Source organism: Squalius cephalus, assembly GCF_949319135.1.
Source record: "Squalius cephalus genome assembly, chromosome: 18".
NCBI lineage: Eukaryota > Metazoa > Chordata > Actinopteri > Cypriniformes > Leuciscidae > Squalius > Squalius cephalus.
The window spans coordinates 11,780,971-11,806,953 of record NC_137139.1 but is presented as its reverse complement, the minus strand read 5'-3'; the positions used below and the strand labels follow the sequence as shown (position 1 = coordinate 11,806,953).

Below are 25,983 nucleotides of genomic sequence, written 5' to 3'. Positions count from 1 at the left end.
TAATTGGGTCATAAAGAAAATGGGCGTGGCAAAATGCACTCAAAAGCTTATAAATCCTAAACGAAAACTCAGAACTTCACGAAAATTGGTGAGCATATGTGCCATAATATTCTAAACAAGCATGCCAAATTTCATGTTGATCGGACCATAGGTGGCGCTATAACTGTTAAAAAGGTTTGAAAACCATATATTTCCTATGGTAAATTGCCTGTATTGGCTGTAAATGGACTTTTCCATCTATTATTTCAGTGGTTAAAAGCTTTCTAAATAAAACTTAATGTCTTAAATGCTTATGTGCTTAAAGGCCTTAAATGCTTGAACCCCGATAAATGCTGCTTGCAGCTTTAATTTTAAAAAGTAATTTCCTGTGAAGCGAAGATGTCCACCTCTGTTTTCGTAAAATCTTTTCCAGATCTGACTGACCCAATCGGGATGGAGCGTCCAAACCCTGTGGGTGAATCTGCTCCCACATTCACCTGCCAGAGGAGAGATAGCCCGTGAGCATCACTTCAACCTGGGGCATCATCGTATAACCCTGTGCCTTCGCAGCAACGATAGTTGAATATACTGACGTTGAAGACGCGAGAGGAATACGGTTTGTTCCATGACTTCGCAGGCGGGCAGGCTTGCTCTTCCTTATCAAAGGTGAGTCTGGAACTTTGATGGGAAATGACTCGCATGGCTCATATTCTGCGTCGTCGAGGGCTGCCACAGCGTGCTTTTCCCCCAGACACTGAATATAAAAATCATGTGGGTCATCATCCGAAATCAAGCGCAGCATTGAGAGTAGCTTTTGAAAGGGAACAAAAGTTTAAACTGACATGGCTTTAAAGGGTTAGTTCACCCAAAAAGGAAAATTCTGTCAGTAATTACTCACCCTCATGTTGTTCCAACCCCGTAAGACCTTCATTCATCTTCGGAACACAAATTAAGATATTTTTGATTAAATCTGAGAGCTGGCTCACTCCTTCATAGGCTTCTAAGTGATTGAAACTTGCTGGCCCAGAAAAGTTATTAAAGAGATCGTTAATATAGTCCAAGTGACTCCAGTGGCTCGATCTTAAGTTTATCAAGCGACGAGAATACTTTTTGTGCGCAAAAACAAACAAAAACAACGACTTTATTCCACTTTTCATTTCCTTCTCTCTGGGCCTCGAGTGAGTTAACGTAGTGTTTTTGCGTAGCGCGTCTGTGTTGCACGTCACCACGTAGGCTCACTATTGGCCGACGCTTGTCATGTGTGTGATGCGTGATGACGTGCAACACAGACGCGCTATGCAAAAACATTACGTGAACCAACTCGAGGCTCAGAGAGAAGGAAATGAATAGTGGAATAAAGTCGTTATTTTTGTTTGTTTTTGCGCACAAAAAGTATTCTCGTCGCTTGATAAACTTAAGATTGAGCCACTGGAGTCACTTGGACTATATTAACGATCTCTTTAATAACTTTTCTGGGCCAGCAAGTTTCAATCACTTAGAAGCCTATGGAGGAGTGATCCAGCACTCGATTTAATCAAAAATATCTTAATTTGTGTTCCGAAGATGAATGAAGGTCTTACGGGGTTGGAACAACATGAGGGTGAGTAATTACTGACAGAATTTTCATTTTTGGGTGAGCTAACCCTTTAAAACATATGCAAATAATAACTTTCAGCAACGAAGAACTGCAATCTCACGTGAGATGTTTTGTTCATTTTTGACAGAGTATCCGAAGTACGAGCTGTAAAAGCCACATCACTACTCTGGATAGGGGGACGGGGAGCAGCAGCTCATTTGCATTTAAAGATACATGCACAAAAACAACATTCGTTTTGCTTTAACTCAAAAATGGGCATTTACAAAATGGTATAATACATCTAGGGGGTATTTTGAGCTGAAACTTCACAGACACATTCTGGGGAGAGCTGAGACTGAGACTTATTACATCTTGTAAAAAGGGGCATAATAGGTCCCATTTAATAATTCCACCTCAAGTCTGAGATATGAAAGAGCAACCACAATAAACCTATAACAAATAAATCATACTTTTTTTACATTTTATTGACATTTTTTCTCCTGTCTCAGAGCGCCAGTGTGTAACAGGTCGTTTTTAGGATGAATAATGTCTGTCAGCCACAGAGGGGGCGTCAGAGAGCAAAAACACAGCAGGGTCGTGAGGTAGTGCTGTTCCTTTAACATCTCACCACAGCTCATAGTTTAGACTCACTTCCCTCACTGTTTGCCACACCCTGAGCTCCTGCACTAAAGTTTGACACAGACCCTCCACCACTGCATGTGTTAGGAGGACAGAAGAAGCTGTTCTCATTCCCACAGTCTGTTGGACTTTGACTGTAGATTTTCTGTCCATATCCACATACCTACCAACGATCACTTCAGGTAAGAAGCTCTTCACAGTGTATTTTTTTTGTCCCCTACATGCTTTTTCCGCTTCTCTTGTGCAATGGCTCTGCAAACTTGTGTGCAGCTCATGAGGCTTTTTGAGGTTTTGGTTTCAAGGAATTCTTTAAATTCTTTCTACCTCATCTGAACTGTTCGGTTTTGTTGAGTTGACAAAATTCCTGGCAGAGAAGATGTAACTTTTGTGAACCTTTACTTATACAGTAAGTCTAATTCTTCTCTTTCACAGTTACAAACTACTACTAATCTGAAATCAGGAATGTGACTTGTCTTGTCTTGTTTTCTAGAATAACTGTACTCTAAAAATCATTCAGTCTGAGAAGGAACAATTTGACCAAGATTCTCAAAAAGAAGACCTAGACTTTTAACTGAGCTTTCATTTAAAACCGTTGTGCTATGTTGAAAATCCTTTACCTAATTTGGTGTTCTTGATCTTTTAAACTGATGGTAAATCTCACATTATGCCATATTATCACCTAATATGGGATTCAATATTTTTGTCAACTTGTTTTCTTTCAGTTAGCACTGGTTATGTATTTCTTTTGGTAACTGATTGACCGTAGGCCTCATTGATCTGAGCTTATGCCATTTTAAAAAGTTCACTCAAGCTTTTTCCCCACAAAAAACTGAATTGCATAAGCTCAGAACAATGAGGCCTACGATCAATCCGTTACAAAAAGAAAAACAAAACCTGCTAATTGAAAAAAAAAAAAAGTAAATAATAAAAAGTCTGAATCCAATACAATAACATAGATAGCATAATGAAAGATTTATAAGCAATCTGTTTTAGGCAGGTCATTTTGGAGCATACTTGTTAGTGTGAGAAAGTAAGTAAGTTTTATTCCAATGTGATAACATTAACTACCATTTTCAGGGAAAAGAAAATACTCTTTGGGTCAAAATAACTGGAACACAATGTGAGGGTTAGGGCATGGGGAAACAAGACCATTTTACATGTAACTCAATTTAGATTTTAGAACTGCTGGTCTAGGATCAGTTGTCTCTGTAATAATAGCACATTGGCAAAACATATTTGGCAATTGATCCAGTGCGTATCTGTGTTTGCACTCTGGAGAACGCCAAACGTTTCTAATTGCAACACATTTTAAAGCGTTGAGCAATATAGCCAATTACAAACATATCTGTTGATTACTTGCATGCAATGGCCAATCAGAGGTGTTTAAGTTAGCAATGAACAAAAACTGGTGTTTTGAGCGATAAGTGGATTCTGAGTTCTGCATGCTGCATGAAATGTAAATAAGGGATTCATTGTGCAGTCCGCTTCATTTATTGTAATAGAACTTTGTGAGATCGCAATTATCTAAGATGAGTGGCTGCTTTTCAATGATTATAAAGGAAGCCTTCTTTGCATGCTTTCTACCATGCCAAATCCCACAAACAGTATGCTTGCTTTTCTGTTAAAATTAACAGTGGTTTGTGAACATAGATGCAATGATAACAAATAATTTATCAGGAGCGTTTATGCTGGGATGTGTACGTTTTGCGGTGACACGTAACTGAAACTATTTTAAGGAAATTTAAATATGTTTCGAAAGGGGAAGCGCATCTCCTATCTTTATCCTGAGTTAGTTCACCAACCACTTATGGCCCTATTCTTAGAATAGTTGTGTGTTTTTGTAAAATGTTTCTGTTTCTTTGGTTGGTTGGAGTTTAGACCTTATCTGGGTTCATGGCTTTTGTGGGCGAGCTTGGAGACATACGCCCTTGGCTTTCCCCATATGTAAATGAAACTAATACAGCACAGTGCGGATTAAATTGTAGGCATCCAGAAAACTCTGAGAATTCTGATATCAAAGGAAGTGTGAAGTAGATTAAATCCGATTCAACTAGACCACTGCCTAAAACAATTTCACAGTGTTATCATAATACTGTCAAACGTCCTTGAGTCTGGCTTTGTTTATTGTCTGGCCACTTTATCAGACTTTATATGACCTTTGCAATAGGAAGGAAATGGCCATACGAGAGCATTCAGTCTCTGTATTACTATACTAGAGAACGTTATCTGCATGTGTGGCTGTGTGTCATTTCCTCACATCCATGACAACCCAACATGTTTGCAGTCAGGGGCCAGAGTTACTGTTTAGACTGGAGACATCAGAACTATGCAGGAATGTCTCGATTAAAACCAACAAGCCCTTTTATGGACAAAATCAATGAGACATTTTCCAGCAATTACAGAAGATCAGAGGCACATGATTCACTGTCAATGTAAAGGCATATTGTTAGCAAAATGACACTTGTATTGTTTTGTTTTGTTTTGTGTCACTGTCTCAACGCAGGCTCTGAATAAAAGTTATGACTGCTGCGTATTTACACTTAATTCAATACACTGCAAAAAATGCTTTTCTTACTTAGTATTTTTGTCTGGTTTCCAGTCCAAATATCAAAAAATTCTTAAATCAAGATGCATTCCCTAGATAAGTAAACTTAGATAAGATGTTATGTCTTGTTTTCCGGGGGAATTAATCAAAATTAAGTGAGTTTTTGCTTAAAACAAGCAAAATTATCTGTCCATGGGGTAAGAAAAATAATCTTAATTCAAACAGAAACAATGTAGAATGTCTTCACTAGAATGTAGCCTAAATGCATCCACTCTGCTCAGATTTTGATAGTTGACAGATAAATAAAACGGGCAGTGTGCCAAAGATGTAGGCAACAGGGTAGTTGTGGGTGCAGATGTGAAGTAAATTAACACTTATGAGATCAATTCAGCAACCTACACGTGAAACATTAGTTTATGCCTACACAGAAGAAAGCCTTGTAGGATCTGCTTCTGTGCGGTTTGTTTTGTTAGTCTGGTTGTTTGATAAGAAAGAGTTGCAATAAAAGCTTTAAGAACCGTAGCAGCGGATGGCTTTTATTCTGTTGGGACTGAGGAAGAACTGATGAAGGCAAGGTTCAATCTTTAATTGACCAATCAGCGGAATTGCATTTCATTCCCTCTGTAAGCCCGTTTATCGGTCCAAATGGGGGTTTCCGCTAAGAAAGGTGAAGGTCTCTGTGCGTTACTGTCTTTCCTTTTACGCAACACAGCAAGATTAAATGAAATACATTTTCTCATATTACCTCCATCAATGAAAAAGGTTTTAATGATATCTGAGCATCATTAAAAGTGAGCGAATGTTTGATTATTCTTTTTAACTCTTTAATTATATTTCACCTGTTCAGATTAGGAAACTATGTCGCTCAGAGGTCCTCACGTCTTCTGTTTAACGCGGGTCTCACATTCACAAGCCCATCAGTTTTGATCATCAAACAGAGGTAATTGCTATATACCTGAGATCGGTCACATTCACATTTACACAATCAAAGATACTTTGGTATAGCCCCCATGGAATTGCATTCACTTGAATTTAACTTAATGTTTACTTCAGTAGAGGTATGCTTCAACATTATGGGTTGATCTGAGATACAGAATCGCCCCGAGCCTCTTGTTGCAATTCATTACATACCCAGACCAAGACAGAAACTCCTTTCACATGGAAACATTTGCTAACAATGGGAATTTGCATTCAGAGTTTACACCTTTTGGGAGCAGGATGCCATTTGGTTGGAAGACACACCCTCCTCTGTGTGCAAGTTATCTCTAAACTCTTAAAAACTTTATTACCTTTTGTTTTATTTGAGACCTTTGTACCAGTCACACTGAGACATTTCAAATGATACCAAACATGTGTAATACTGTATGATAATTATTCATATTAAACCATATAGATTCTTGGGTGAATTTTGGTGATCTCAGCTTGAGAGAGAAGGAATGTGGGAAGAGGGAAAGAGATGTAGATTAGGATGATTCTGAGGTGAGACTTGCGTCTCGAATGGTGCACAAGAGTGAGTTCAAATGTTAATTTCCTTTGTTCTCTCAGAGAGTTGCCCTCTCTTCCAGTTTTTCTAGTCTTACAGCCCACATGAGCTCGAATATATTCAGGGCCTTTCCAAATACCCACACTTGCTTTCTTGGCCACTGGAGAGCACGTGCATGTGACAGGAAGTAAGTGCGCAAGACTGTCCCATGTCTAAAAAATACCAAAGTGCAGTGGCCTTAATGCACACTATCTTGAATACCGCATCGGAGCAATATTCAGAGCTAAGCGTATCCCATTATGCATTAGATTCGGGAAATCGCATGCCCCAAAATCACAATAAAAACATTCCACTGTAAATTAAATCAATTAGATATTGCATTTATTTTGGTAGTAAAACAAATTGTTAAAGTGCCATTTTATTGGTGCAAAGGCTGTGTGTATTTTGTACAACTATAGCATTTGTATCACTTAATTATAAGCACCACAATTTTAAATTGTGTTTTCTGTTACATAGGGACTACTAACCAGACATTTAGAAGCTTATTTTAAACTTCTTTAGAATAAAGCTCTGTAAACACTTGCATTTTTGCAAGTGTGTCCCATCAGGTAATCAAAAATTCTACACGCACTTGCAGTCTTCACACCTACTTTAACACTTGGGCCAAATACAGGAAATACGTCATGTAGGTAGACAAGAGGTCAAGTGCAAAGACCTCAAGTATGGGTATTTGGAAAGACCCTCAAGCTGTTTATTCAGCTGGGGGTGTTGTGATCTTATCAATTAGGGGCATGGTGAAGGAAATAAGTATAAGATGGAGGAAATTTGTGAATCATGCTTTTGCGTTCTCTCGTTAAGTTCAAGCTGTACTCTGGAGTCACAACAAGTATGTGCTTTTGAAAGTCCAAATATGCTTGTATATCAAAGCCACCCTGTTTCAGATTTCAGACCTACATACCTTACTAATCTCAATGCCTTTTTTGGCATAATATTTCTCTTGTGGTCTGACATCACTTTTATGCAAAGTTATCTTTTTTTCAATGCTAAATTCCAACTATAATTACATACATATGTCGTGTACAGAACTTTAGGACTTCTCATTGACCTCAATTGTTTTTAGCTTTGAAAGCATGAGATCCCACCCTCCCTTCAGAGCGACTCTAAAGCCACGCCTCCCTCAAACCACATGATCACACAGCAGATTCTGCAAAGCCTCACGAGGGATGGCGTTAAACTACCTCATGTCTCAAAGCACGTAACATTACAATAATAATGAACATAAACAACTTAAAGAGCACTGACCTTTAGAACATCATGGGTTGCCATTTTGTAAATATGGTTATGACATGGTGTGAACGCAGCATAAGCTTGTTGTTGTGGTTCAGGAAGAACTGTAAAAGGCGACTGCTGTTTGTTTGCGTGCTACGGAATGCGCTGATGACGTCTGCGCGAGCAGATGCGTGGAGGTATAGAAATGCAGGCAGGGTAGGACATTGAATGCAATGATTGGAAGAACTTTTTTTTTATCCTGTGACTTCCATAGAAGATATATGTACATGTTTCAATATTTTGACCCCTACTGTTATTGATTGTTATCAGGATTTGAAGAGAGTTTCAACCAATATAACAAAAAGTGTTTATATATAACAATGCATTTTCTGGATTTGAATTAAAACCCTACTGTGTTTTGATTTTATTGAGGGAACCATTGGGAGGTCCCCAAAAGTAGGTGATTTCAGGACACATGTTGTGAGCTACTCTGCTGTGTGTGTGTTTCAGGATGCCTCTTGGGGGTGGAAACAAATGTGGCTGCTGCCAGAAAACGGTGTACTTTGCAGAGGAAGTGCAGTGTGAAGGACGGAGCTTCCACAGATCCTGCTTCCTGTGCAGTAAGTCCTGTTCTTTTTCCTGTGTCCAGTGCCATGACTCGAGTCCACACCGTATCAGTAGATCAGCATGTTTAACAATGTTTACCGAAGGCATTATTAATACATAATTTGTCTGTTAATAATTATCATCTTTTGTACAATAGCAGGCACAACACATTGTGCTAAAATGAAAAATCTATGCCTGAATGCTTTGAAAACTGTACTGAAAGAGCAAACTGACACACTTTAGTTGTTTCATAATTTACGTATTACACAATAAAATGTTTGCTTTTTGTTGAAGGAGAAGTACTTTTGTGTGTGAAAAAGCAGTACACCAAATATAGGAACATATCCATCTCATAAAATTGCCTTGATATCACAGACTGTCTTGTTGCAAGGGAGAATGAAGGGTTAGTTCACCTAAAAATGAAAATTCTGTCATTAATTACTCACCCTCATGTCATTCCAAACCCGTAAGACTTTCTTTCATCTTCAGAACACAAATGAAGATCTTGAAAGTGGTAGTTGCATAGGCTGTCTCAGATTTCATCAAAAAGATCTATATTCGTTCTGAAGATGAACGAAGGTCTTACGGGTTTGGAAAGACATGAGGGTGAGTAATTAATGACAGAATTTTCATTTTTGGGTGAACTAACCCTTTAACATCTAGCTAAATGCATTACCTTACAATTCATTATTACTTACTTTTTTATTACATTTAAAACATATGACATCTACTATGATTTGGGTGAAACTACTTCTAATTCTGGATAGTATGTGAATCAGGCAGGTGGTAAGAGCAGTATTTGTCCAACAGTTTCAGACTACTATGTGAAGTAAAGGCTGTTTTCTGGCGCCCTCTTCTGTTTTGTCTTTATAAGCCACTTTACGATGCATAATATTACCCTGCATTGGGCCCTCAAAGGAATCTGCATTCCAGACAGACTGTCGGCAGGGGAGGATGAAAATCAAAGCCCCTTTAATAAAAAACTCAAACACAGGACCCTGCCAAGGTTTTAGAGATAAAGCTGGAGGATTGCAAAATTCACAAAACTAGCACAGTATTATAGTCTTTATCGATCTACTCTGTCAATATATTGAAAAAGAAAGAAAGAAAGAAAGAAAGAAAGAAAGAAAGAAAGAATATTATATATTTATATATAATATAAAACATCACATATTCATAATTTCTCATCTAAATAATATATATCTTTCTAACAATCATGTATCAGTATGATATCCTCCCACTCAACACACTTGATCTACTACAGTATATTGCCCAAAGCAACAGGTTACTGTCGTTGACATCTTGAAGCTAAAGGTCACTTTTATCTATGTTTTTTTTTTTTTTGTCAAATTCACTCATCCTTCTCATTTCAGTGGTGTGCAGGAAAAATCTAGACAGCACTACAGTGGCCGTCCATGAGAATGAGATCTACTGCAAGGCCTGTTACGGCAAAAAATACGGGCCCAAAGGCTACGGCTACGGCGCTGGTGCAGGAACTCTAAGCATGGACAAAGGAGAGTCGCTGGGCATTAAAGCCGAGGAGTAAGAAAAATACACCTGCTTTGCGTTTTGATTCTTCAATATCACTTCATATTTTATTCTAGTCTTGCAAGATCAAGCTTTTGACTATCAGATTGTACACTCTAGCTTATTCTGGCCAAGAACCGCTCACTATACAGTATATGGAAAGGGTCTGACTGATATATATGGTAAAGCAACCAACTACTTTATATGTCTTGAATGCTCTGCTTGGATGTTCTGCTATAAATGCATTATCAATTTATAGCATCCAAGCTGCTCTTTCAATGATTTGGAATATAGCACACAAGTTGTAAAGACCACTTATAATATTATAATATCTTTATAGCTTTTTTGCCCTTTTTGGAGCTTGAAAGCTCTTGGTCCCCATCCACTTTCATTGAATGGAAAAGAGCAGCATGAACATTCTTCAAAACAACTTATTTTGTGTTCCACAAGACAATGAATGTCAGTCAGATTTGGAATGTTATAGTGATCACGGAATTTAAATTTTGTGGGGAACCATTCCATGATGTGTTGGCAATCTAGCAAACTGTGGCCAATCTGGTGACTGTTCATCCTCTGATTCTTGTGTTCTGTGTCTCTTGAATGCAGGCCTCAAGAGCACCGGCCCACCAATAACCCCAACACATCCAAGTTTGCTCAAAAGTTTGGCAGCTCTGATGTTTGTCCACGGTGTAGCAAGGCCGTCTACGCGGCTGAAAAAGTCATAGGGGCAGGAAATGTAAGACGAAAGCAGAAACTGCAGGAGAAAATGCAGTTTTGGCGCACCAACATTAAATAAGCCACAATTTATGGTTCTGTAAGCTTTGGACGTGGTCTTCATTGAGCGTCTGTTGTCTTCCTTCCTCTGCAGGCATGGCACAAGGGTTGTTTCCGGTGTGCGAAATGTGGAAAGGGGCTGGAATCCACAACTTTAGCTGACAAGGATGGAGAAATCTTCTGCAAAGGCAAAGTATCCAATGTTATCCTGTCTCTTTTTAGTGGTTCTTGCCAAGCAACCACCTAGAAACCACACAGAACACCCTAGCAAAGGCAAAATGCACTAAAAAAACGTTCAGAAAATGTTAGCAATGACATTGTGAGAAGGGCTGGGTTGACAATATTGTATAATACATTTGAATGAAACTTCATTTTAAAGAACTGATATTGATGAAGTCTATAATGTTTTCAGGTGATGCATAAACAAAACTTGATTAAAAATTATATGTAGCGTGTCTCCCATTCAAAAATCGCAGTAAGCTTCGAGCTTTGTAACTTTTGATATGAAACAAAGTCTCAGCTTTCAAATTCTTTGAGTTTTATCACATCATTCAAACAATAAATGCAGTTTTGGCGAGCTTCCACTGTTGCCGCCTCAGTTCAAGCGAAACGAATCGTCTCTTCCTCTTTACCACTATAGCACAAAACAAACATGATTAAACATCAGAAGGTATGTTGAACGATACAGTTGAACTTACTGAAAAATATAATGTCTCATGTAATTGCTCAGTGTTTCAAACACAGATTTATCCAAAAAACAGCATAACATTGTCGAGCAGTTACATTTCCCTCAGGAAAGCCAGTTATTGTCCATAAATCTGATTGTTAGCAAGAAAAACTAACTCTAGAGAGGAGCATTTATAAATAAATGCAGTATATTACATTTTCAATATATTTTAATCTGCGAGTGATGTCTCCTGTCTGAATAAATCTCATGAGTAGAAATAATTGATCAAAAGTTGACACAAAAACTACCTTATGTGCAATTTAAATGTTTGTATACAACTCGATTTGTAATTTAGTGTTGTTGTATTATTAATGTACAATCTGAAAGGGTTTCCTTATAGTTTACAGCATTAAAAATGTCAAAGAACCTGATACATATATCCTAATCATATTCATATCAAATCAAGAGCTTACTGTAAAAAATGATATGATCAAGTCATGACAACATATGTTTTTACATTACTTTAACTTATAAAAAAAAATTAAGCAATTTTCAACTATTTTATAAGATGTACAAGATTCAACTCCATTTTTAAGCCAGTTTAATTTAATTGATTATACTTAAAAATGTATGGCGGCAACTTTTTTTTACAGTGTGAAATTTAATTGATTTGTGAAATCTGTGTCAATACTCTGCCCTAATAGCACTTAGAATCATGGTGGCGAGAACACCGCTCATATTAAAAATCTTTACCATTGTAATGGCGTCATATTAACTTCCTCGTCTTGTGCCCTACACAGGTTGCTATGCCAAAAGCTTTGGACCAAAAGGCTTTGGATATGGTCAAGGTGCTGGGGCGCTGTCACACACCCAATAGATTCCCTACACCACAACCTTTCCTATACATTCCCCATTGTGAGCATCTGTAGATGCAGCTGAACACCTCCTGCTCATTTACATGTGAATGCATGTTAGTATCTTCAAAAAGGAAACTGGCGTCAGTCGAGAAGGAAACCATTGTTCAGATGCTTCTGTCTAATTCTTAAGCAAGACGACACATTCCAAGCTTCAACACATTCCACAAGACATCATGTCATTGTCTTAAACCCATAAACATCTCTTCTTAACTCTTGAACACTGCCAAATGCTTGGAGGAATGTCAAGTATGTAAACAGAACATGGGATTAACACTTAATCCGCTCACCTAAGATGATCACTTGAGTTTTAGTGGAACCTGAGCTGTGCTGTTACGTCAGTATTACTCTGTTTAGATGTACTGTCTGTTCTCTAATGGATCTGCATATCCAGTTTATAGTTGACCACATGCTTCTTTAATCACTGTAAAGAATGTTCCCTTCAGCTCTACTCAAAGCATGAATGATTCACAAGCACTTCCTGGCTAAAGATGCACTAAATTTATTTCATTGTCAGTGGAAAATATCCCACATATGTATTCTGCACGGAAATCGAAGTAAAAGTATAAAAATATGCACAATTTTTGTGTCTTTTCTTTGTGTCCATTAAACTGAATGGTTGGTGAAAGTAAATGTTTAAAATAGTTATAAAAATGAGCGTGCCTTGCAAGTAAGCAGTGCTAGTTTTGGTGTGTATTTCTAGCAGAGGTTATTTCTTACAACTTATTCTTAATATCATGCCTACATGCTTCCGTACTTTTTTGTAGAATAGTGTTTTACCTTTCAACATCTGGGACATGGAGAAAAATGCAAATGATTTAGATACTATTTATGGTATCACTCATAAGAAAAAAAGAAAAAACATCATTGGTTTTTAAAAAACAGTAAAATATTATTACGATTTAAACTAACTGTTTTCTATTGTAATATATTTAAAAATGTAATTTATTCCTGTGATCAAAGCAGAATTTTCAGCATCATTATTACAGTCTTCAGTGTCACATGATCCTTCAGAAATCATTCTAATATGATGATTTGCTGATTATTTCAATGTTGAAAACTATAGTAATTAAAGGGTTACTTCACCCAAAAATGACAATTACCCCATCATTTACTCACCATCAATCCATTCAAGGTGTATATTACTCTCTTCTTTCAGCCAAACACAATCTGAGTAATATATTAAAAAAAATCATAATATTTTTATATATAAAAACATTCCAAACTTTATAATGGGAGCGAGTAGAGTTTTTAAGCCCAAAAAAGTGCATCCCTCCACCATAACAGTAATACATACGGCTCCAGTGGGTTAATAAAGGCCTTTCTGAAGTGAAGCAATGCGTTTTTGAAGGAAAAATATCCATATTTATAACTTTATAAATTACAATCACAGCTTCCGGTAATGGGCGTACGAGTCTAGTTCGGCGGAAGAGTGACCAATCCCTTTAATATACATACCATTTACGAGTCCTCATCTTTTGACTAAACATTCACCAAACATTCAATTGGTCAAATGAATTATTCTTTGAAAACTCTCATTGTCTGCTGATTCGACATGTATCAAGGTTCTCTGCATTTGTTGCATGCGAATGGTAATTTGTAAGGTGTGTAGAACGCAACCACATTACATAATTTCAATTACATTTAATAGGGTTAGGTTAACCTAATCATTTTACAATGTCAGAAATGTACTCTCGATGAGTCACTCTCGTACTGAGTTTCACTGTGACTGAAAAAGGTACAAGCTGACACTTAAAGTCAGGTCGCTTCATTTTGGAAAGTCCCTGATAATCCTTTAAATAGTCATAAACATTTAATTGGTTATTGGATCTGCTGAACGTCACCCTGACTTCTGTCATATCTGAATGCCAGATACAATGCAATTTATAATCTCAGACATCCCTCCATGACACATACCATTTAAATAATTATGCTTGCCATTATTTTCATTTTTGTCCCACAAAAGGGAGTTTTATGTTACATTTCATGATATTTCGTACATGTTTATTGCATTATTTTTGTGTCATACTGTGCTATCCTGATGGTGATTCGTGTAGGTTACACAGCTGTGTATATAGCCATTGTTCATGGAAAGGCCAATTTTAATGAACATCATGTGAACATAATTTGCTACATTATTATTATTCATTATATTATTATTATGAAGTTCAGGATCAGTATATATATAAATGAAGTGCAAAATATTCAGGTATTAAAATGTCATCCATATACCTGAAACATTTTTACAGTTTTAGAACAGAAATTTAAAGGTACACTGTAACTTTTGGCCATCTAGCGGTTAAAAAAACAAAACTGAATGCATTTTGTGGAAGAACATTGTTTTGGTTGTGCTTTGGCTCTGTGTGACTGTGCGGATGAATATGGTTATACTGCTCATAAAACATTCACTACTCGGCTTAAAGGATAAAACCAGTTTAGATGGAAAGGTGACTAGATGACTAAGATGTTACTGTAGCTTTACCCATTAATAAACACGGTATAATTCCAGCACAGCGCTACAACAACCACAATGAAATGAGCCTTCACAATAGATAATGCTTTACAATGAACTCTGTTAGAGAGCTACATATGGTAATCTGTTCAATAAAATACCTTGTTGAGTAATAAAAACACCATCATCTTCCACATTGCTTTTACAACATTTCAAATCCCTCATTTCTTATCATCTCTGAAAAGCCACGGCAATGTTGATTCATGATTTATTACGATCTCTGTCGCGTTCTCTTTTTCTCAGCAGACTCTCCTCTGTTCGGAGCTTGTTTAAGTTGGGTGATTTAGCGGATCCATGTTAACCTTTCTCACTCTCAGTGACAACTAACCACTCCACTCCCACACCAGAAACGCATCAAAGTAGCCGGAGCAACTTTTCTCTAATTACAGATATGATGAGACAAGCACTGGCGAGTGATGTACTGTACGCAATTTCCAACGCTATCTCATGACCAATTCGTACGAATTCGTACGAGTGATAAAAAAGTGGCTAATTCGTACGACCTCACTCAATTTGTACGATTTGTCTAAACCCACGTGATGGGTAGGTTTAGGGGCGGGGTCAGGGGTAGGTAATTCGTATGAATTCATACGAATTGGGCAATTTGTAAAATATGTATGATTTAGCAAAAATCGTACGAATGAGGTCGTATGAATTCATACGAATTAGCCACCTCGTAGAATTCGTACGAATTGCCGTGAGATCAGGCTGCAATTTCCCATGAACACCATCCCAACAGGTCTATAATATAAACACTTAAAACGGGCTTACTATAATGAATCAAGGTAAGACAAAAACACATTTCATTATCATTTAAAAAGCAGAGGTTGTTAAAATAAGCAATGCAAATTGTTAAAATGAGCTTCTGAGAAAGCTTCGTCACACTACAGTTCATGCTTAGAAGAAAATGTTCTATACAGAATCCTAGAGGTTTCTGTCAGGTGCTGTATATACCTTTACGTGGTTCCCATCATAAGATCATTTAATGGATATAGTTTAAATTGTGTATTTTTTAAATTAATTTGTATATGGATTCAATTTTATTTATTAAACAGGTCATAAACATAATTTATTAATTAAAAAATGTAAAAATAAAAAAAAAACATAAAAAAGTAGTTTGCGATCATTTAAGATTTTTGTCCTTACATTGAACCTTTTTGGCATAAAGGGTTCTTTAAAATTGAACCCAATTGAACCTTTTCTTTTTTTCTAAGAGTGTACACCTGCTTGGTTCAACTTTTCACCTGATAAAGCTAAGTGAAATTAATGACTGGGATATGCTCAAGCTGTCAAACATTACAAATAAAAACTCACAGTGTTGTGTGGGAGTGATGTTGTTCGTGTTCAAGCTGTCAGCGTGTAATGGCTGTTGAACTGAGGGAAGGAAAAGGGCCCCTGCCAAACCTAGCATTAACATGCACCACCTACACACATTCCATCTGTGAAAGACAAAGACAGGCAAATATTTACAAACAATTAATGCAGGTTTCATTCATAACGTTCAAATCTTGCTGTAGGTGTGCATTCGTTCTAAAAATGAGCAGTGAATGTATGAATGCTCAACATAAATCTTTAATTATTTAGACAAAGTACATCTTTGTATTATGAGATGATTATTTTAGAGCGATGACACTGATTCCAAAAGAAGACCTAAATGTTTAATGTGTGTCATGACCCTTTTTAAAACAACATGGCATGAACCCTTCCAGTTTGGTTTTAAATGTTATGAAGAAGTAAAGATTGTCCTCTAGTGGACAGAATGCAAAATGATGTCCTGCAATATCTTAACTATGAGAAAAGCGCCTATTTCTCATGACCAACAGTGACTTTCAAAGATGTTCATCATTCCATTTGAGTTGTATCAGTAAAGACAACAACATCAGATGAGTTTCCCTTCCAGCTGTTCTGAAGAATCTGAGACACAAAATAAAGATTAATCTGTCCATTTATGTTTTGAGTCGTTTTTTTGGGGTCCCCTTAAATTGATAATGGGTTTATTTTATCAAACAATCAAAACAAAACACCAAACAATAAAAATGGTTTTAACTATGACAGCAAAATACTAATACTAAATAAAAAGTTGCTGCCTTACATTTTTTAATTATATAATCAACTTGGATGTTTAAGTCATTTGAACTTAAATTACCTTAAACTGACTTAAAAAAATGTGTTGAATCTTGAATAACTTTTAAAAAAAGCTGAAAATTGCTTAACTTATTTTTATGAGTTAAAGTAAAGTAAAAACACATATTTGTCATAACTTTTTGACTGTTTTTTTGTTTTGTTTTTTTTACAGTGCTGTAGAAGGTACTTATAGGCAAAGTATTTAAATTACTTGGGAGGGCATGTTGTTAAAGTTAGGTCTCACATGTAACATTCCAACATAAAAATAAATAAATAAATAAATAAATAAATCTCAACAGACCTTAAAGGTTAGGGTTGTGTCCAATTCAAAGATTTGGTGAGATTTGGTAGTGTGTAAAAATTGCAAGTGTACTGAAAGCTAATGGGAAAATTTAGCCTCAGTTATTCAATGGAATAGGCCTAAGTTTGACGTTTGAACAAGAGTGAAGATTTGCCCTTTACCTGGTATTAGTTACTTTTATTTAGATGCTTTAAATTTTTAAGTACAATGAACTTGGATGTTTAAGTCATTTCAACTTAAATTACGTTAAGCTTAAACTTAAAAAAATAACTTATTTTGATTAGTTAAATGTAAAAACATATGTAGTCATAACTTATTGATCATATAATTTGTTTTCACAGTGTATTGGATATTGTGTAATTTTCATAAGAAACCCTACAAAAGGTATTCTAAAATATATCAGTTTTTATTTTGTGTTGTATTGGGATGATATAAGACAATTACCATTAGGATCCTTGGTTCTAACTTACGACTGAATTTCCAATAGAAATCCCTTTGAAATGATTTTTGACTGAGCCAGATGTCAGGACATGAATGGACGTATAAGCTATTAATGTTTATCAGGCAGCAGAAGCATTCCAGAGTGCAGTTAAAGTAGGACTAATCCCCGTGACGTCACGACGGGGTGGGGGGGAAGAGTCCTTCAGAAACACGAGAAGAGTCGCTTTCAGAGGAACAAGTACCAACATGCCCAGATTGCGGGACTTCCAAGCAGATTTTAACAATATATAAAAGTCGGAAATTGATCTTTAGCCACAGAGCTGTCTGGCGGCAATGCAGCGACGATGCGTTATATTCAAGAACGGGCTCTTTAGTGGAATACGTGTAAAGTTGAGCTAAACGATTAAATGAAGGCGTCTTATACTGTATTTAGTGGGCGCACAGCGGTTTTGCGCGTTTGCGTGCAATGTTCGCTCGTTAACGCTACGCGAAAACATCAGTGAACGCTTCGCCGCTTCTGATTAACGTTTAATTTTGGTTTCACACCAACCTTTATTCAGAATGAACCAGTGTAAAGTCATGAAGGATGGTTATCTGGAGAAAAGGAGTAATGGACTTCTGCAGCTGTGGAAGAAGAAGCGTTGCGTTCTGTCAGAGGAAGGACTCCGTCTGTACGACAGTAAAGGCGAGAGCAGCAAAGAGATGCGCTTCGAGCTGATGACCACGCTGGACTGTGTGGAGTATAAACGGGGTCTGGTGTACTTCACCATCGTGATGAACGGCGGGAAGGAGATTGACTTCAGGTGCCAGCAAGAGGGAACGGCGTGGAACGCGGAGATCGCGCTCGCGCTGGTGCGCTTCAAAAACCGCGTCGCCGTTCAGACCGGCAGGAACAGACATTTGTCACATCTGGGCAGCTGCGGGGAGGGAGACGTCGAGCTTTGAGGGTAAAGACAACTGGTTTTGATGTTGATGTTGATCAGCATTTATTTTGGAAGGGTTGGTTGGTTGTGTGTCCTAGCATGGAGAACCATTCGCGTGTTCTCTCGGGAATCAATTATCCAGAATAGCATCTGCTTTTCATTTACTGGATTGAGCTCTATGAAACACAGACACACGTTTTTGTTCGCGTCTTTTGGAAAATCTCGGCTTCACAGATCTGAGAGGCTTTACAGCATGAAATAGCTGCCTGAGGACCGGAGGGATTCCCAATTCCATTATGGAATTTCGAACCATTTCTATTGGGAATTTGCTTAGAAGTCAATCACAAAACAAAAGCTGTATCTTTTAGAACGCATAGTTCCCAATACAACTATCTCCAGTTGGAATAAAGCTCATGTGGAACATCAAAAAGACAATTTTAACTTTAACTTCAATAGATCCCAAATGTTTGTCACTAGCAAGTCATTAATCAGTTCATTAAAGAGTTTCAGAAGCACACTATTTAAATAGTTATAACATCATTTTGGGATTTCTACATTATTCCATAGGATGTTTTAAAATCCTTATTTGATCCCATTAGAATCCCTTACATTTGGTTTCACATTTTAATATATATTTAAAAAATCCACTAGGAATTTTGTACACTGTTTTCCACTATAAAGGCATTCCTGCTTGACCAGCTCCCATTCATAAAGCAAAAGCAGCTGAATAAAGCTAAACAGGGGAATCACACCAGATATTACAATATGAATATTGTTGTTAAAAATTATATGATCAATTATGACAACATGTTTTTACGTTGCTTTGACTCATCAAAATAATTTAAGCCATTTTCAACTTTTTTTCCAAGTCACACAATGTAATTTAAGTTGAAATGACTTAAACATCCAAGTTGATTGTACTTAAATATTTTAGGTAGCACTTTTTTTTACAGTGTGTTATTTAATTGCACTCAAGCATTAGAAATCCACTAAATGGGGCTTGTGAGAATTTGATTTTATGCCATGTCCAACATTTGTGCATGAAAAAGAAGATATGAATAAAAAAGTCAATTTACTGAATCCATCTGTAATTCTTTCCACAACTCACTAATGCAGTGTTACTATTGTATTCTCAGCCCAAACACAGCACTGGATCCAGAAGAGAAAGAGAGAGAGACTGTGGACAAGAAAATGAAGGCCCATTGTTAAGGAAACGGCTTATTCTGAACTTGAAAACTCGTATATCTTTTCTTTTGTACTTCCACCTTTTTTCACAGTGACACCTTTCGGCACATTGGATGGATTTCTGAAGTGGAAAAGATTTAATGCACTTTTACTGCATAAGTCAACAGGAAAAGAGAGACCCAATGGATTGCTCTTCACCATAATTCAATGCTTCACTCCTCACATGCCAGAGTGGATTTCGGTGTCGACTTTACACTTTTAAGAGACGTTCTTACCTCGCGTGAAATGGAGGACTCACACTCAGTATTATAACTGAAAGCATGATGCTGCTTCAGGAGACATTAGCGATAGATGAAGTATGACTCACAACTGCACTCTTTAACATTTCATAAGTATTTGAACAAGGAATCTGGATTCATTCCCTTGTAAAGGTTCTTCAATCGCACGGAAAAGCACAGCAGACTGCTTTCCCTTGGAATGAATCCCGACTGCATGGAAAACTTGATGGATGTGTTTTTATTTTGTTTTCCATTGGGCAATGCTGTTATTGCTACAATTTTCTCCGTATTCTGCCTACATACCCAGAGTGGTTGCCAAACGTTTGATGGTTACAACTGATTAAACAGGAAGTGTTTAATTTTTGTTTCACAAAGCTCATTATGTCATTAGGTACACATTGTCCAAATAAAAAAAAAGGATGATTTTGTGGCATTGTAATCTGAATTATTTTAATTGGTTTGTAGAGGCCCAAGTCAACAGCTTATAGCAAATTAGAAACAGTATTGAAGGCGAGTCTCAGTCTCTTCAACCTCAAGTGCCTGTGCGGCACATGCCCGGACAATGGCCTCACTGACTAATATTGTCCCGCCTTGCCTGCTTTCCTGTCAGTTACACTGAGAGGCCATCAAAGAAGTTGTCAAACAGGGCTTTTTCGTCAGGATGAATGTGTTTTGCTGTTGCGCAGGAACTGTGGAAGTTAAGTGCTGCACTCCTGCATTAGCAAAACCAGGTGTGAAGGGAAGTATAGGATTAATCTCAAACGTGCCACAACCAGTTTGCTATCGTAGCATGATAAATGGCTAAATTAAATGACAGACTGTGAAAGATCTATTCACTAAGAATCTGATGGTCTCGCATGGAGAGGTCAGTTCGTGTCGGACAAAAATCTTCACATTTTGGTTCATAGGTGGTCTCAACCCAATAACAGCGTGCAGGGGAAAAACAGTGCTAAATACAAACAACAACCATATAATATTAGTGTATAGGTTCATTCGAAAGTACTGTAAACGACAAAGGAATACGACATAAGGTTTGACTAAAGTGAGGAGTCAAGGGCCGAACATGTTTATATTTTTGTTGTTTCTACGCAATTTTTGCGACTGTTACGAGGCTGTTATGATGGCCATGAAAAGATTTACAACATAAACAAATCATGTATTTTTTCATATTAAATCTTCATAGTAGACATGCGGCTGATAATTTAGGGGTTTTGAGTATGACAAATTATATTACAATGAATATGTTTAAATATGTATATATTCATTTGTATATTTTATGTACTGTATATGCATATTTATAAACTTACAGTTCTATATTTTATTTATATTTTAATTATATAATTTATTTTTTACACACATTTCATACACACTGCCAGAACTAATACTTATATTCAGCGAAGATGCATTAACAAATGCTGTTGTTTTTAAATGTCTATTTATCAAAGAATCCTGAAGAAATTGCTGTCAAAAAAGTGCTGTCAAATCGATTAATTGCGATTAATCGCATATAACATAAAAGTCTGTAAATGTATAATATACTGTATGTGTGTGTGTGTATATATATATATATATATATATATATATATATATATATATATATATATATATATATACACTCACCTAAAGGATTATTGGCAGTTGCTTCAATGCATTTAGGGGTGTGGTCCTGGTCAAGACAATCTCCTGAACTCCAAACTGAATGTCAGAATGGGAAAGAAAGGTGATTTAAGCAATTTTGAGCGTGGCACGGTTGTTGGTGCCAGACGGGCCGGTCTGAGTATTTCACAATCTGCTCAGTTACTGGGATTTTCACGCACAACCATTTCTAGGGTTTACAAAGAATGGTGTGAAAAGGGAAAAACATCCAGTATGCGGCAGTCCTGTGGGCGAAAATGCCTTGTTGATGCTAGAGGTCAGAGGAGAATGGGCCGACTGATTCAAGCTGATAGAAGAGCAACTTTGACTGAAATAACCACTCGTTACAACCGAGGTATGCAGCAAAGCATTTGTGAAGCCACAACACGCACAACCTTGAGGCGGATGGGCTACAACAGCAGAAGACCCCACCGGGTACCACTCATCTTCACTACAAATAGGAAAAAGAGGCTACAATTTGCACGAGCTCACCAAAATTGGACAGTTGAAGACTGGAAAAATGTTGCCTGGTCTGATGAGTCTCGATTTCTGTTGAGACATTCAGATGGTAGAGTCAGAATTTGGCGTAAACAGAATGAGAACATGGATCCATCATGCCTTGTTACCACTGTGCAGGCTGGTGGTGGTGGTGTAATGATGTGGGGGATGTTTTCTTGGCACACTTTAGGCCCCTTAGTGCCAATTGGGCATCGTTTAAATGCCACGGCCTACCTGAGCATTGTTTCTGACCATGTCCATCCCTTTATGACCACCATGTACCCATCCTCTGATGGCTACTTCCAGCAGGATAATGCACCATGTCACAAAGCTCGAATCATTTCAAATTGGTTTCTTGAACATGACAATGAGTTCACTGTACTAAAATGGCCCCCACAGTCACCAGATCTCAACCCAATAGAGCATCTTTGGGATGTGGTGGAACGGGAGCTTCGAGCCCTGGATGTGCATCCCACAAATCTCCATCAACTGCAAGATGCTATCCTATCAATATGGGCCAACATTTCTAAAGAATGCTTTCAGCACCTTGTTGAATCAATGCCACATAGAATTAAGGCAGTTCTGAAGGCGAAAGGGGGTCAAACACAGTATTAGTATGGTGTTCCTAATAATCCTTTAAGTGAGTGTATATACTCACGCATGTATTTACAAACTTTTATGTTAGATGCGATTAATCACAATTAATCGATATGACAGCACTAATTATATATATATATATATATATATATATATATATATATATATATATATATATATATATATATATATTACATGCATTTCTCTGCGTGTCATGACACAAATCAGCATATGTTCTCAAGTGAAGTGAACTTCTACTGATGTTCCCTACTGAGTGTGTAGGCAGCATTAAACACTGTAGTCACCCTGTGGGTCGCAGCACAGCTCCTGCCATATTGTATTTTCTGGTCTCCAGGCCGTTCAGTGCCCTGGGCTGTGCCTGTGGTGTTGCAATAATAGGCAGATTGTGTGTGTGGAAAACCCCAGAGCCAGAGCTACTAAGGAGGCTCTGTTAAAAAAAGCCACAGTCTTGAGATGACTCAGCAGTCTGGCAGCAAAACCTGAACAAGAGCCTGCTCACAGTCTGCTCGACCTCGACACATGCAGTGGCTTTCCTGCGTTGTGGACAGCAGTTTCAGAAAAAAAAGTGTGTTTATATGAGCTACTAATACTGTAGTTCTGTGGAAGTTACTACGCTTTAATTTGCTCTGTGGCAAGTAGATAAGAGCCATAAATGAGGATCTGTGTAGTTATTTATTCACTCTAAATATTTGATCTCACAATGGAGTTCAAAGCAATTGTACGGCAGTAGGTAAGTTTGTCTCAGATGACTCCTTCAGTGTCACAAACACTTACAGACACTCAGTCTCTCACAGTTACATAATGCTTAAGTCTGCATCCGGACATGTTGTGGCATCTTTTCCCAAGGTGTGTCTCTGCGGTTTGTGTTATGGCAGTCAGTCTGTGTGGAAACGGCTTCACACCCATAAACACACACAGGATCATGAGGGAAGTGCCCTGCAATAATAGAGCATCACATGTGCATGTGAAGTGTGTTCAACAGCTGAGCTCTGCATAAACACTGCATGAGGGACATGCGTCTACAGAGAAGTAACTGTGGGCGTTTACACTACACTGTTTTCAACTAAAAACGGAAAACGTTTAATGCGTTTTGGCCGTTCATTTATACGTCAACAGCTTTTTGGGCGTCTGAAAACGCAAAGTTTTGAAGACGGGTTTCAAAGTGCAAGTTTTTGAAAACTACTGTTATCGTCTCCATGTAAACTACAAAAACGTGAATTTGTGAAAATTGTGACATCGCCATCTATTGGCCTGGCATGGATAATACAGCGTTTTTAGTCTTCACTGATTGTGAACGGGGATTGTTTTGACAACATTGTCATCTGTACACGGAAAACACAAAGGAAAAACGTTTTCGTTTTAGTAGCTACATTATTGCTGTGTAAACGTACCCTGAGTCAGAAATTAAAATACAAAAACAAAATGATCATGTTCTAATATTATCGTTTACTAAAACTATTAAAAACATTTCTGTGGACTGAAATAAAGCTAACGATAAAATACAATATTAGTTGAAAAACGTAAACTAAAAAAGAATTAGAAATGTCGCCATAATTAGAAAAAAAAAAATGAAGCATATAATTATTAACATATAACTTATATATATATAAATTTCAAGGATTTGATAAAAATGACATTGATTGATCATTATCATGACCAAATATTAAAGCGGAAATTTAAAAAGTAGCTTAAAGGGATGGTCCAAAAATGAAAAGTCTGTCTTTTTTTTTTTTTTACCCTATTGCCCTTCCAAACCTTTCTTTCTTTTCTATTTTTTTTCTTTTCTGTGGAACAAAGAAATATATATTTTTTTCATACAATAAGAGTCAATGGTAACCAAAACTGCACTGTACAACCTGATTTTTCAGTTGTAAAAAATGACTGGGTTATTAAACGATTATTGGAATAGGCCTACATTTTACAAGAAAATACTCTTTCAGTCTTTCCACTTCAAAGTTTTCACTTTTAATTCAATGTGTTGCTCGTCGTTTCTTTGTGATTATTTGTGGAATTTAGGCTATAGCAATTTCTGAGGAAAAATGGTTTCTACACCATTTTTTTCAATGTGTTTAATTGGCAACATTTTTCAGAATATCTTCTCTTGCGTTTCGCAGATGAAATGCTCTTTCATCTCTTTAAGCGTAATACAAACACAAATGAGAAGAAAGGTAAAGTTAATATGATATTTGTTTCCCCTTGTCTGCAGTCTTCCAGTCTCTCACATTCCAGAAGCTTCTGTGCGTCACTGACAGAGGCATGTGAGGAGCAGAGAGACAGTGTGTGTAAACTGTGTTAAAATAGCAGCCGGGTGAGAGCCTGATGGATTCAACACGCCTCTTTAACCTGTGTTTAATAAACAGAAAACAGATCTTCCCTGAAGCTCTGGGTCAAACCAAAGCTTCACTTGAGTTCTAACAGCCATCAAATATTAGTCAATTAAAACTCATAGCGTCCAGTCAAGGGAACCCAGACAGCAACATAGTGTCGGCCCAGATCCGGCCCACATCTGGTACTTGTTGAATCCACATGTCTGGGCCGACACTATGTTGCTGTCTGGGGAATATTTAAGGTTGCGTATGAGGAAACGAGATGATGCATCACAATGCCTGAAAACGTGCATTTCAGGTGCATATTTTTTGGTCTCTCTCTAACTCATTCAAATGTATGAATGCTATATAGGGAAAGTTAGATCAAATTAGTGCATTGGCACAATTTTGTCAGCACCCAAAGTTATTTTAATATAATGTTTATATCAATATAATGTTTAATATATAATGTTAGAAATCATTATTATTAATCAATCATTAATCACACTTTTGTATAGGGTCCAATTCTCACTATTAACTAACTATTAACTATGCATTTGCCCTCACTAAACTCCTAATTACTGCTTATTAATACTTAATAAGGTAGTTGTTAAGTTTAGGCATTGGGTGATTAAGGGATGTAGAATATGATCATGCAGAATAAGGCATTAATATATGCTTCGTAAGTACTAATAAACTGCCAATATTCTAATATGCATGTTAATAAGCAACTTGTTCATAGTGAGAATTTGACACTTTTAACAAAAAATAAACAAAAATATACTAAAAACATTTTTTTGACAAATATAGTTTGGGAACCCCTGAGTTACATGATAAAATTGCCTATATCTCCAGCAGAGGGCAGACTGACTCAAACATCATGAGGAAGAATGATGTTTATTGTGAAGAATGTCTGCAGCGCTGCAAATAATATAATATAATATAATATAATATAATATAATATAATATAATATAATATAATATAATATAATATAATATAATATAATATAATATAATATAATATAATATAATTTTCAGTTTTATCAGTTCTGTTGATGTAACATTCCTGATTATCCATGATGAAAGTGATTGCTCATCCTCAAGCAAAACTATTTTGTTGACTACCACAATTTGAAAACTAAAGTGGCCTTTTATTTCATTAATATTATATTATTTGTTTTAT

General features: G+C 36.9%; 2 protein-coding genes across 2 annotated transcripts; both read left to right on the top strand.

Moving 5' to 3' along the window:
- The first annotated feature begins 2,146 nt into the window (after positions 1-2,146).
- On the top strand, positions 2,147-12,417 carry csrp1a (cysteine and glycine-rich protein 1a). Its single transcript, XM_079848633.1, has 6 exons — positions 2,147-2,376; positions 8,002-8,111; positions 9,471-9,639; positions 10,231-10,360; positions 10,493-10,586; positions 11,866-12,417. The coding sequence occupies exons 2-6, from the start codon at positions 8,003-8,005 to the stop codon at positions 11,940-11,942; spliced, it is 579 nt and encodes a 192-aa protein (XP_079704759.1). The 5' UTR covers positions 2,147-2,376; position 8,002; the 3' UTR covers positions 11,943-12,417.
- Positions 12,418-17,529: 5,112 nt separating this feature from the next.
- Positions 17,530-21,063, top strand: phlda3 (pleckstrin homology-like domain, family A, member 3). Its single transcript, XM_079848637.1, has 2 exons — positions 17,530-18,304; positions 19,417-21,063. Exon 1 carries the CDS (start codon positions 17,919-17,921, stop codon positions 18,300-18,302), a length of 384 nt encoding a protein of 127 aa, XP_079704763.1. The 5' UTR covers positions 17,530-17,918; the 3' UTR covers positions 18,303-18,304; positions 19,417-21,063.
- The last annotated feature ends 4,920 nt before the right edge of the window (positions 21,064-25,983 follow it).

Bases quoted from the DNA above. Each gene is read 5' to 3' on its own strand.
- csrp1a (XM_079848633.1), top strand. From the start codon at position 8,003: ATGCCTCTTGGGGGTGGAAACAAATGTGGCTGCTGCCAGAAAACGGTG. The intron at 8,112-9,470 runs GTAAGTCCTGTT...TTCTCATTTCAG, and splicing joins CAGATCCTGCTTCCTGTGCA to TGGTGTGCAGGAAAAATCTA. The intron at 10,361-10,492 runs GTAAGACGAAAG...CTTCCTCTGCAG, and splicing joins AAGTCATAGGGGCAGGAAAT to GCATGGCACAAGGGTTGTTT.
- phlda3 (XM_079848637.1), top strand. From the start codon at position 17,919: ATGAACCAGTGTAAAGTCATGAAGGATGGTTATCTGGAGAAAAGGAGT.